This window comes from Aythya ferina, assembly GCF_964211825.1.
Source record: "Aythya ferina genome assembly, chromosome: 3".
Taxonomy (NCBI): Eukaryota; Metazoa; Chordata; class Aves; order Anseriformes; family Anatidae; genus Aythya; species Aythya ferina.
This window is the reverse complement of record NC_140298.1, coordinates 17,686,521-17,700,011: the sequence shown is the minus strand read 5'-3', so window position 1 is coordinate 17,700,011 and position 13,491 is coordinate 17,686,521. Positions and strand designations below refer to the sequence as shown.

Here is a 13,491-nt window from a genome sequence, read left to right as displayed (position 1 = left end):
TACTGTGCATGCACTTACAGAAACATCCTTGTGAAGAGCTGGTTGAAGGTGTCTATTCATGAAGAAAAGGCATATAATTGTTTCTGTCACTATCATACTTTGATACTTGTGGATTTTTTGAGATAAAGGTTAAAACCTGTATTGTTTTTTGTTTGTTTTTCTTTGAAGAAAACCAAATGTCTCAATTTGTAGTTGCTCTTAGGAAGAATTTTTTTTCATAAAGGATCCACTTGAGGAGCAGACTGACTGCTCAGTGACAGTCTCCTGTAATGCATGTATATGCAGGCTAAAGAAAGAGGGACTTTCATTGAAATGCTGGAAACTGATTCTCTTGGAGACTCAGCTTTCATTAGATAATGGAGGGAGAACTTTGAGAGATCTCTTTTCATCAGTTCCTGTGCAGATAAAACTTCATATGTGCACCAAAACTGTCATAAATTACATAAGGACCAAAGTAAAGCTGAGAAAATCCTTCCTAATTTGGTGAAATTGTGTGGAGAAAAAAAAAGATATATGAAGAATCATTTGTGTAGGCCGAAGGCTCTTTCATGTGTACTGTTGTCATTCTTCATCCAAATTAGTTATTCGTTTGCCATTGATCTCTTCTTGCTCTGCAGAAGGCAAAAGGACTATCACGATGGATGAGAATTTTTTCACTGGATACAGAAAGACAATAGTGAAGCCCGAGGAAATACTTCTCTCTGTTGAAATACCCTACAGCAAGGAGGTAAGGTTGTAGGAGAAGATTTCATTGTCCATGGAATTAAAATGTTATTACTTGAATGTTAGTTTCAGTGTTAGGCACTTTTCCTTGAAGACCAATCATGAAATGCCAATGTAGACCCAAGTGGATCAGCAAGCAAATAAATTATCTGGTGAAAAGCAAGCAACGGGAACTGGGCTCTCTGGTAAATATAGTAAGCCCAACTTTTTTTTGTGAAAGAAATATAAACTTCACTTCATTGTCTATGGCTTTTTGAGCACATTCAGTAGTGACTAAAGGTGCCAATGCGATGTTCTCAGAAGTATAAGTTCTGTTTACAAAATAGTACAGCAAAGATGCTAGCAGTTTGTGAAATAAAATAACTTTAAGGTTCCTGAGGTTCCTGTTTCATTTCTGTGAAATGAAATGGGGGTGGGGGTGGGAGGAAAGAGAGAAAAATGTGGGGATAAAAGACAACTTCTCTTCTGCATCCTTGTCTTGCAAGCCTGAAAGCACTAGGACTGATTATTATGGCATTTTGCCAGTGGAGACTTGCAGCTTCAAATGTGCCTGCAAAACTTCCGTCAAGTAGAACAATGAACATTCCTCTTTTTTAGCAGTATGAACCATAACTAATTCAGTCTTTAAGGCAAATAACATCAGACTTTAGTTTGATGCCTGTGAAGGTATTTACCTTTTTAGAGCTTGTGACTACAGTTTATAAGATGCAAGGATTCACAACATAGTAACACATTTCCTTTATAAATGGAAAAATCCATGTACCTGAAATGCTATCCTGTTATGGGATAGAACTAATAAATCCTTTGTCTATCCTCTATATTTGGTATCTAAGCATTAAGAGAACAAAGGTATTTTATTGATGGTGTTTTAACATCTATTTCTGAGTGATTCTTCTTTGATCTTGTGGTAACTGCAAGCATCTCTTTTTTTCCAAAACGAGAACCACATTTGAACAAGTCAGTGTAAAACACCACGCGTCCTTCCATTTATATAACAGTCATATGGCAGTTTCACAAAAAAACAATAAATGTTTGCCAGCAGAGCAGTGGCATGATCTGTAGGTTATGTGCAGCTCATTCATGTGAAAAACTAGAACAACTTTTGAACTCTCTACTTCCTGGCTGATTGTGCTCATCAAGCATGAAACTAGGGAGACTGAAGTTCTTCAAGGGATGTCTGAAGTTGTTGACATGTGGCAGACAGTGTTCTGGAACCGTGATTTTCTCACAACTGATGTGTCAGCACATAGCTAGAGATGATTTTTTGGTTTGTTTGTTTGAAACTAATGTTACCTCTTGCATTGATGTGACATCACACAAGGTGTAAGACTGGCCAAAAACCAGAATTAGACCAAACCAATTTAGCAGATAACAATATGTAGTGTTACTGTAGAGTAACTGAGTTTATGGTAAGCTTTATCATAGTGAGACTGTTAAAGAAGAAGAGGCTACGCATTTTTCTCCTGCTAGTCTGTCTGTCAGATATTTAAGATCTTCAGAGAAGAAAGATTGTTGAGTACTTACAAGATTGCAACTGAATGAGAACAGCATTTGGAAAAGGAAACAGCTCAATGAGTTAAAGTATAAACAGATTCCAGAAAACTGCTTATCTTTTAATATATAACAGGGCATTCCTAGAACAGGGAAGTTTTTAACATTCTTTTTTTTCTCTTCTGGGCTGCTAAAGCATTGCCTGTGTTCCAGGTAAGGTTCACAAATGTTAGACATGATTTGCATTGTTATTCACTTAGTGACTATCATTTTTTATTATCCTTTACCTCGCATGCATATTTCTCTAGCACATTTTTCACTGTTATGTAACTTCTACGGTAATAGTATTTTGTGTCATGAACACACTTGAGCAGTTTTCAAACAGAAGCAGCATAACACAGTGACTGCATATGTCTCTCTTTAAAAGAAGTCTTAAATTTAACCTATTGTTTACTCAGTATTGCCATCAGGTTCATAGTATCACATTCTTGCTCCCCCGCAGACAGAAAGAGGTTGTGTAGTTTACTTCATCCTTTAAATTAGTATCCTCCAACCTTCATCCATTATTGGATTGGATATTATTCATCCATCTTTTCTCTGTGGTGCTGGATTGAAAAAAATTCACATGGAAATGTTTTTGCAATTATGAGTATTCCCCGTGAGTCTTTCAGAGCCTGAGCATTTCTTAATATGCTCCTACCTGGTGTTGCCTCTTGGCCAGGCAGGGATTCACTTGGAGGCATCAAGAATCTGAGTCACTTGTCTTTCCTTTGAGATAGCTAATACCAGAAGCGTTCATGGTGAACATTTAGAAGGGACATGCTCTGTTGTTTTAGCAAGAAATGGGGCAGACATGGGCAGCTGATATGATGGCTACATAACCTGCAGCCCCCTCTGAGGAAGAGTAGTGAGTGCCTTTTCTCCCACAGGACTCTTTACCAAGAAAACTAAGATATCTTATGAGGTGTGAAGGCAAATTTTGCCCTCATGTTGCAAAAGCTGAGGTGTGCAGTAAGAGAAGACGCTGCATTTTCTCCTCTTTGAGAACTAATTACTTTAACAAGCATAGTGGCAGAATGTCCTCATTGGGAAGATGTTATTGATGTTATTCTGCTATTATCTGCTGGCTGCTCACTCATTAGTTGAATTTAAGGAATTATGTACAGACTAGTTATATCTCCAGTAACGAATCTCAGTGCACAAAACTTCCCTCTTGTGAAGCTGTTCTCGTTGCCAATGATAGAGGAATTATTCTTTACAGTAATGAGAGAAGTGTTATCTACTTCAGATGAGAGTTAATTAATGAAACAGACCACTCTGCTCTGCAAAGTCACTTGGCTAAGCTATTCAGGAAAGAACTTGGCAGCAAACTGTCCACAATGACCATGCCAAGACATTAGATCTGATTTCTCTCCTAGTCTGCAGGATGCCTGAGCAGGAATTTTGTGATAGTCTGCAGCACAGGCAAGGGGAAAAATTGACTTTACTATGACTCCAGATTGGTGTAAGCTGGTGGAGTGTTAATCTCATGTTTACTGCCACTTTTGATAGGAGAGCTTCTGAGTTTTGTGAGTTGTATTTGCTGGTGCATTTAGAAGAATTTTCTCTCTCTGTGGAGACCAGCAGAGGATTCAGAATAGTTACCAAGATATGTATTTTTAGTAACAGACTGATAATAAGTAAGGTACGTTCTGGAACTGTGAACGATTTGTGATTATTGATTTCAGTTCCTATAGAGTTTGAAGACTTCTGAAAGAGCAAGAAGAGAAGGGGTTTAGGGATCTGAGTTTTACTGATGAGGCTTAGCAGCTTTGAAGACAGGAACAGTTGCTGAGGAATAATAAGCTTGTATAGGTACTAAAAATGTCTTTGTTTGTCTCCTTGTAGAATGGAAAAAAAATCTCTGTCAAAACTCATTTTTCTGAACAGTCCTATCTTGGGTAATAATCACTGGTCTAATACATTAGACTTAATTTTTTAATCATGTGAAGTTTGGACTCAATGATCTTGAAGGTCTTTTCCAACCTATACGATTCTAAAATGTACAACAGTGCCTTAAAACACATGCCCTGCTTGGCACTGCAAGGTGAATCTACCTGATACAGTTCCCTGGAATAGCTCATCCACATAGGGATATGCTAAAAGCTTGTCTATATCCGTACTCCAAACCATGCCAAGATGGGGAGTAAAGAAATATATTTTTGTCTCCTAGGGTGAATACTTCTCAGCTTTCAAGCAGGCTTACCGTCGAGAGGATGACATTGCCATTGTGACCTGTGGGATGAGAGTCCTGTTCCAAGCTGGCACTAGCCGAGTGGAGGATGTTAAACTAAGCTATGGAGGAATGGCTCCTACAACAGTCCTGGCACTAAAAACTTGCAAAGAGCTCATTGGCAGGTAGGAATTTTTCTGCAGTAGAAAGGCTGGCTAGTGGAACAGTGCTGATTTTTACAGGAACAGTTAAAATACCCTGAATCATTCTCTCTTACAGTACCCAGAATGAGAAAGGGGAAGAATTGTAGGTGCACTTCTGTAGCAGTCTGTTTTGTGTGATACCTTTCTTCTATCCATACCCTTTACCCTCAAAGATCCATATTGGTCTCTTATTCACAGAGATTCTCTTGCTAAATGCACTTACCTAATGAAGTGTGCAGATGGTAGATGTGGATATGGCCTAAGGAACTGATTTATTTTTTTTTTGAAATGAACTGAGAAATCTGCACCTTTAATAGCTTTGTCGTATTGTTAGAAATGTATGCTAGTCCAAGATGAGAGCAAAGCTGACGTGTACCCTATAAACAGAGATAGAGCAGGTAGGCATCACAAGATAGATTGTGGGGCAGCCGTGTCAGAAGAGTTAATCTGCCCTGTTAATAGGCCTGAGAAGAGGCTGTGTCACCTGTGTTCTCTTGCAGAGACTGGAATGAGAAGCTGCTGCAGGATGCCTGCCGCTTGCTGGCAGGTGAGATGGACCTGTCACCCTCTGCACCTGGTGGGATGGTGGACTTCCGACGCACGCTCACACTCAGTTTCTTCTTCAAATTCTACCTGACTGTCCTTCTGAAACTGAGCAAGCACCACAATGGCCCTGTGAGTGTTGCTGGGGAAGGACGAGCTGCATGTGCAGTCTTTGTGGGGAAAGCATAGGGAGAGTTCACATTCAGGAAGACTCAGAGCAGAAAGTGGCCATGAAAGGATTTTTTTCCGATAACAAACTCCATGATGCAATAGCTGCCAAAGCTACTCTGCTGATTTCCCTGTGTGGCAGAGACTAGTGTGTCTTCCTACTTGCTTCCCCTTGGCATCTTCACCTTGCTGTAGGAAGATGCTGATCTGTGGGCTCACAGGAGGATTCCTGGAGTTCTCCTTGAGGGTGCTGTAACAGCTCTAGTAGGTCTATGACTATTGTTTGCACAGAGCCTGAACACTACTTGCTTTTCACCTGGTAAGAGATGGATTATTTTCTCTGCAGGTTGAGCTTTGGGTTCTGCTGTATGGTTGGTGTGGGCTTCTGCCACTTTGTACCAACAACCTTATTCTCCTTTGTGGGCCACCATCTAGGAGGGGCTTCTGTGTCTTACTAAGGGAAAGAGAATATCCTGGATTACTGGGGAACGTGAGAAAGGGACTGGCAGGAAAGATAATTGTCTTTAATATTTTTGGCAGAACAATCTGTGTGAGCCTGTCCCCCCAAACTACCTCAGTGCTACAGAGCTGTTTCACAAAGATCCCATTGCAAATGCCCAGCTCTTCCAAGTAAGTAGCAGTACCTGCATGACCTTTTCTTTAGCTCAAACGATTGCTATCTTGTTGTCTCTCTGAGTATAAACAATACATGAACTTACATAATGCCATTCCTGAGGCTTGTATGTGGGTCTCAGTCCCTTCATTGCTTTAGGATAAAATGTTCTTTCCTGTCACTGTCCACGACTGCTCCTGACTTGTATATCTTCATAAAATTTGCTGTAGGTAGCATTTTCCTCCTGCAACCAGCTCGATACACAAACTGAATCTGCCCTCCTGCTTTCCACAGTTAGTCTCTTTGCATCTCTCAGGCTTCAGATTTGGGATACGCATCTCCTTCCTTATTTCTGTGCTAATGACCTGTTCTCTTTAACTTTGGGATTAGAAGCTAGCTGCAGAACTTGAATGTTTTTTTTATGAGCTGCCATATCAAAGCTTTCTCCTCCCTAGCAATTTCAAAGAACTGTGTCCCTTTCACTTCATTCTCTGCAGCCCAGTATGTGTAGCCAGTCCATCTCATTTATCTTCCTTTCCCAGAGGACTGAGTGCCTGTTCCCTTATACATCTCACTAGGATGTCTCACCTTGCCTGTTGTTCTCCCATCAATGCTTCTGTCCCCTGCACTATGAGCAGCAGTAATCAGTGATGTGTTTTACTTCAGGAAGTGCCAAAGGGGCAGGCAGCTGAGGATATGGTGGGCCGGCCTTTGATGCACGTCTCAGCAGACAAACAAGCGTGTGGAGAGGCTGTGTACTGCGATGATATCCCTCACTATGAGAATGAGCTGTACCTAACGCTGGTGACTAGCACCAAAGCCCACGCTAAAATCATGTAAGTGTTGCTCCTGAGTTTCAGATGTTGCATGCGTCTAGTGCCTGCTGGGTTAGAAAATATTGACCTGTGGAGTTGTGGACAAGAGAAAGGTTCTTGCGTTAGCGAGACCTCCAGTTCATTGCACATTGTTACATGGAGGTGAGGTGTGTATGTTACAGCTGCCTTGCAAGTCTGTATTAGTGGGGATTAACAACAAACTCAGAGCTTTGTTGGAGCACAAAGGTCTTGGCCCTAGGCAGCCTTCTTACATGTCCTATCACTTTCTTATACTCAAACACAAAATTAAAAAAGAGATGGGTGGGAGAGCACCACACTGTCTTAGGAGATGTTTTAATCCCTCACCAGAGCACGCACCTTTTCTATGCATCTAAAAGTTTAGCTTGAAATGTGCAGTTCTGCCACAGCACTCCTGGTAGTGTCTAGTCTGATCTGTGTACTGTCTTCTGTGTTTTGCCTTGCACAATGCTTGCTTGCCATGGCCGTGCTCAAGCCCTCTGCAAAACCGTGCTGTGTGAGAGAGATCCAGTTGTTAGATAGAGAGCTATTTGTGCTTGGCTGTAACAAGGTGGTTAGGTCAACATTTGGAAGTTTAGATGTCTAAAAACATCTCGTCCATAGAGAGAATGACTGATGGAGAATTTATAACTAAGGTGACTAACAACCTCTAAAAAGTCTGTCTTGGCAGGTAATGTCTTCTACGTTCTTGTATACATTTTAATGCTGTTACACTGCAGTACCGACTTACCCCCACGCAATCCCTAATTGCACGTGCACTGTGGTGGTTCTTCAGGCTCCCCTCTGCTTTGATGTGGTACACTCTGCAGTGCGTTGCCTCATGAGAGCCTCAATAGCCTTGCGTTGTGTCATTCGTTCCCTAAGCAATACTTCCTGCCTGTTTAGGCTTCCTGCCCAGAGGTTTCCCACAGTGGTCTAACACAGGACAGGCAGCATACAGTGGTCATTTATGCACAGGTGTAGTAGTTGACTCCCAGATTATGAAAAAATTATTCTGTCATCATGGTTAAATCTTAGGTGTTGCAATTTTGGCATTGATGAGTGCCAAAAACATATAAGCACTGTTACTATTACCAGTGCGGGTGGGGCAATAGAGAAAGCATCACATCTATACCTGTGACCACAATGTGAATTATTTTCTAGAGGTTGCTATGCGCATTCTCTTGCACCTGCATTGCACATTCACGTTTCAAGCTAAGTCAGTGTCATTCTGTAGAGGAAGTGGCAGTATATTTCATCAGGTGACAGAAGTATCTCAGCCTATGATTATGTTGGCTAAAATATTGACTTTGAAAACTTCACTTCAAATGAGTCAGGTTTTGACTACCAAATGTAAGTTATAAATTATCTGCCTCTATATTATGAAGGAAATGGATCAGGGGATTCTTTCTGAGACATTGCTGCAAAAGTGCACAAAAGTGAATTTTCCAAAGAAAAACACCATTTTCTTCAGCTCCTGTTGTCTGTCCATGTGAGGGAGTTCATCCGCACATTTAATGTCTTTTTTTTTTTTTTTAAATAAGTTTGTAGAACACTGGGGTACATAAACAACTACTTTCAGGCATAGTTTGTATCAGAATTTCAGATAAATCCAAGCATGCTGGAAAAAATTGCAGCAATTTAACAGAAGACAGTAAATCATTCAGCAGACACGAAGCCACAGCTCTTTCTGCAACAGATCCCTTGTAAAGCCAGCCAATTGCATAGCCAATGTTCACAATATTGCATAAATTTGGAAAGTTGTTTGTATTGTAATTATGAAGAGCTCCATATAAAAATGTAATGCACTTTTTTTTCCCATCTTGCTTGTCACTTCTAAATCTTTACATGATTATAGCAGACAAACATTTTCATTAGATACCTCTTCCTGATTACCTAAAGAAACCTTACATTAAGTTGTTTGTTTTTTTTTCTCTCAGAGCTTCGTTGCTCTTGCACCCTTTTAAATACCCTGCAGCTTCATTGTGATTAATACTCAACTTCTCCCAGACTCACAGCCACATTTTTCTGCAGAGGTGAACAAACCATAGATAAATCTGCAGTCAAATCTTAGGTTTATCAATATACAAGGAGGAATCTTGCCTTCATGAAATCATGTTAGCTAAGATGGCAGTGGAGACATACCATCACTAACACGAATTTCTCTTTGGTAAAGGGTGTCAAGAGATTTTTAGTATACGTGACAATTGGATTAAATTCAGGTATGTCTCGGGGAAAAGGTATTTTGCAGTATAGTCCAAAGCAGCAGGTTGGTGATCAGCCTGACAGTCAAGATTCAGGTTATAATATAGTTCCCAAATGATTGTAGTTGCCTTTCTGCCTTGGTCTTACATTATATTGATATGACAAACTCCTCTTTTGCATAGTCAGACTTTATGGAGTCAAGCCTGAAGATTTATTGGTATCTCATATGCACTTACAGAAAGAAAAATGAGGAAGAATAACTGACTCTCCTTCCTCTTTCTTCCTTTAGTTCTATAGATGCGTCTGAAGCCCAGAGCGTTCCTGGGTTTGTGTGTTTTGTCTCGGCTAAAGATGTTCCTGGCAGTAACATCACAGGCATCGCTAATGATGAGACTGTCTTTGCTGAGGATGTGGTATGTGGTTAAAAGATAACTGTTTTCACTTACACTGTCCAGGAGATAAGACTTCGTATATGGTCCAGTGAAGTCCTCTGCTGTGTACAGAGACAAATTCTGACTGCACTGGAGTCAATAGAAATCTTGGTGCCAAATTCAGTAAGACTTGCCTCATGCCCCTCTTCTCTAGCTGCATTATTCTCCTCTAAGCTGCAGACTGCTGTGCAGGCTTACACTTGTTCAGTTAATTTCCAAAGTTATTTGTGATCAGAGTTTACCTTGACCAGTTGTGAATAATTATGTCTGTATTCTGTGCAGACATCTCTTACACAGTGAAGACACACATGCTCCTCAGAGACACCAAAAAACTCCAGTCTGGCTACTCAGATAAAATTGTACTATTCCTTGCTCCATTCAGAGTTCATTTTACATAGACTGGTCCAATCAAACAGAGAAAAAGTTGTAGAAAAGGATGATTGCAAGAGAATTATTATGAGTTGTTCAGCTACTGTACATATACACAGTAAATGATGGTGGGTCTAAATCTGGCTTGCAGGTCACTTGTGTTGGTCATATCATCGGTGCAGTTCTTGCAGACACACAAGAACATTCCAGAAGAGCAGCTAAAGCTGTGAAGATTAAGTATGAAGAGCTCAAACCTATTGTCACAATTCAGGTAAGATGCCTCATATCTGCTTCTGCAGTTACCTCAGAGCCCTCTGATATCTAATTAACTTCTCTTTTCCCAGATAATTATTTAGCCGCATGTTGTGTTAGTCTTTATGATGCAGGTGCAGCAGGATATGGATAGAAGGAATAATTTGTATATTTAAAGAGGGCACACCTTTGATATGGTACTGATTAAGATTATATTGGCTCTGTATTACTTAATGCTAAAACAAATAAACTCTGGGAGATACATTGCACCCTTCACAAATTTGTTTAAATTAACAAGGTTAGTGCCAGTTACGTTTTTATCCACAGGTGCTTGCTTTCAATATTGTCTGGTATAACCTTGCTGGCTTCATTGGTATTTATTCATTCTTTTCTCATTTACAACACTCAATAAGAGAGTGCAAAGAAGTCCCCTCTAGCTCAGCCACAGCACTGTTTCTTGGAGATTTGTGCAGACCGTTTGTAAAGTTTCTAAAGCTGATGGAATTAAGTTTGAGGAGTTATCTCTGTTGTGAATATTTCTACTGGCTGTGTGGATCCTTAAGTTGGTCTTCTCAAAGCTGAAGAAATGCACGTCAACAATTTGTAATTATTTTGTGCCTTTTTTTTTTTTTTTAAAGCATATTATTTGTTGACAAAGTTTCCTTGTGAGAGTGAAAGCAAGTGGTAATATCTAATACAGGATTCACGTGCAGAAATTGGGAAGAAAGAAAAAGTATGAAACCAGAGAGAAATTAGAACCGTGGAATTCTAATCAGTTTTTATACAGGTCAATATTTCATACCATGTAGTTTGTAACGTGCATTGCATTCATGCAAGTACAAAGAGTCCGTGCCTTGTCTCGTACAGACAGCAGTGCTGTCATCTGTGAGCAGAAGCTTTGATTTGTTTACATGACAAGATTTACAAACATTGTGCGAGAACTTTTCCTATTCTGAGGCTTCTATCTGCTTATTCAACCTGGGAAGATGAGACTAGAGCTAAAAATGTGTTGATTTTTGTTGTTCTTTGATCGCTGTTTTGTTCTGTTTTAATTATGGAAAGTTTCTGTTTGGCAAAAGCAAAATGCATTTACAGAATTTCTATAAGGAAGCTTGTGATTTGGCTCAAAAGTGAACTATTTGTGCAGAACTTCTCACTCCATTTGGGAGATTTAGTTTCCTCCTCTTCCTTTTCTTTCTCTCTTCCCTCCTCTTTAGACCATGAACTGTAGTTAACACAAGTTGCAAGTCATAGCTCTGGTGGCTATGCTCTGGATCCATAAGGTAAAATGGATCAGAAGAAACTATCTAAGATTATCCAATAGTTTATTGTGGATTATTGTGAAACTGCTGTTATGCCAAAAAAAAAAAAATTACTAAGTGAAGTCATTTGCCTGTTGCCATAGTTACTGTCTTAAACTTGTGCTTTTTATCTTAAATATTTCTACTCCAGTCAAAAGAAGCTTTGCTTTCAGTATGCTTCCACAAAAATGTCATTGTGTCATTGTTTCCTAGGAAGCTATTGAGAACCAATCCTTTTTTAAGTCTATAAAGAAGATTATTAAGGGAGATGTGAAGAAAGGGTTTGAAGAATCTGATCACATTTTGGAAGGTGAGAATAAGTGTTAATACTTTTACAATAGGATAGTCTGTGACAAAAGAAGTGAAGCTGTCAGCCCCGTTTCTATGCATATGATACCAAGCTCACTCAAGTAAGGCTTGCTGGGCTGAATTTCACATTAAATTTCAACTAACTGTTTACATACAAATAGCTTGTGAAAAATTTAATTTCAGTTTCAAAAGGACTTGGATGCTTTCAGCTATGCCCCTGTAAACACCGTCTTCTAATGTAAGGACACATTTTTCTTGAGCAGTTATTCTACAATGTGATTCTTTTTCCTGAAATGTATCATGTAGAAGCTTTGCCCTGTCCAATCATAGTCTAGTCTGATTCTTGGAGACTATCAGTTTCCTTATTCCTGATATATAACTGTGTCTTATTAAAACAGGACATGCATGCTTCTGAAAACCTGATTCACCAACTTTGGTGGCTGTAGGTATCATGAAGAACATGGGAACTCCTTATAACACTTTTTGAATGTTGTTTGTTGGCCTGTTTTTTCGTATGCTCTTGTCTCATGCATCTGGAGTCTGCTGGGGAGGTTACAGAAGCATGGATAAACACAGCAATTCTCAACAACTGTTTAACCCTGTAAGGATTAGGAGGAAATAGTGCCAGAGATGTGAACTAGAATACTCTGTCAGATCCATGTTGTGTGCCCATGAGAAACAAAGGGTAACTTGCTTGGTATATAGCACTGATCAGCAGCTTCCGTAAGGAAGAGTCACATACATCAGACCTTCTGGAAACTATGCATTTATAAAAAAAAAAAAAAAAAAGAAAAAAAAGAAAAAAAAAAAAAAAAAGAGGGTGTTACATCCCTCTTCCAGATCTGAAAACAAAGTTAAGGCACACAGATGAGGCCTGGTATGAAGAGGTTATTCCTGAAGAAAACAGAGAAGTATTGCCACCCTTACCGCCTCGTGGGAGAAGGAAAGAGCTGCTTAACTGAAAGACACCTTTCTAGTTCTGTTGCTTGCTGCATTTTGCTGTGCATTGCTGAGACTTTTCTCTGCAGTCAGCCATTGGCCCTGGCATTTCAAGGGTGTCATAAACTCTTGTTTACTGTTCCTTAAGGAGTGCTATATTATATAAAATGAAATAATTGGGCCAGGCAAGGCAGAAATTGTTCTGAGCTAGAATATGAGGTTATTAAAAAAAAAAAACACAATACTGTGCAAATGCCAGGCCTACCCCTTTGAGCAAAAAAGGGAAAAACCCTTCTACATACCAGAGTCTACATCCCAGAGTAAGCATAGTCTCACACAAGTGTGCATTTCTCACTGAGGTGCCTAAAGAAGGCAGCTATTTTGTTGTCACTAAGTTGAACAGGAGAGGAACAGCATCTTAAGAACTGCTCTGAAAATTGTTTTTTGTGGCAGCTGAATAGGTCAGGGCTGTAACTGAGAAAAAAGGTTGATTCTGAGACGTAACAATATGTAGCATGACTTAAAATTGCACCATCAGCAATGCCAGATAAGATGTCCTGGTAAAGAGTCATGTGCAGCAGCAGAGAACTGATCATGAGTTAGATCATCTTAAGGCATTTGGGGTTTCTATTTTTGTTCCCCTGTTTTAAAGTCTGTAATCCCGCATTTGATCTGCTCAGCTAGTCTATGCTTGATTTATTTTTATCCTTTATGTCAGTGGTGTTATCAAGGCAGTCTGAAACGCACTGAACTCTAAATTTTAAAGGATGCTAGGTCAATGGTGTGGGGTGCAGGCTTATTTTTGAAATGCCAGCCACAAGTGCTTCAGACTGAAGATTTCTAGAAAGTGGTTGTTGCTTTTTTTTTTTTTTTTTTTTTTTTGAGATGAAACTGGAAGT

General features: G+C 39.7%; 1 protein-coding gene across 3 annotated transcripts in view; it reads left to right on the top strand.

Moving 5' to 3' along the window:
• The window catches only part of XDH (xanthine dehydrogenase), a 73,153-nt gene that overhangs the window by 42,956 nt on the left and 16,706 nt on the right, over nucleotides 1-13,491 (top strand). For all 3 annotated transcript variants that reach the window (XM_084514308.1, XM_084514310.1, XM_084514309.1), the window contains 8 exons: nucleotides 618-727; nucleotides 4,427-4,611; nucleotides 5,130-5,304; nucleotides 5,881-5,970; nucleotides 6,620-6,789; nucleotides 9,281-9,404; nucleotides 9,943-10,062; nucleotides 11,558-11,654. In XM_084514308.1, the coding sequence (XP_084370434.1) occupies nucleotides 618-727; nucleotides 4,427-4,611; nucleotides 5,130-5,304; nucleotides 5,881-5,970; nucleotides 6,620-6,789; nucleotides 9,281-9,404; nucleotides 9,943-10,062; nucleotides 11,558-11,654 (1,071 nt within the window). The remainder of the gene's footprint in view (nucleotides 1-617; nucleotides 728-4,426; nucleotides 4,612-5,129; nucleotides 5,305-5,880; nucleotides 5,971-6,619; nucleotides 6,790-9,280; nucleotides 9,405-9,942; nucleotides 10,063-11,557; nucleotides 11,655-13,491) is intronic.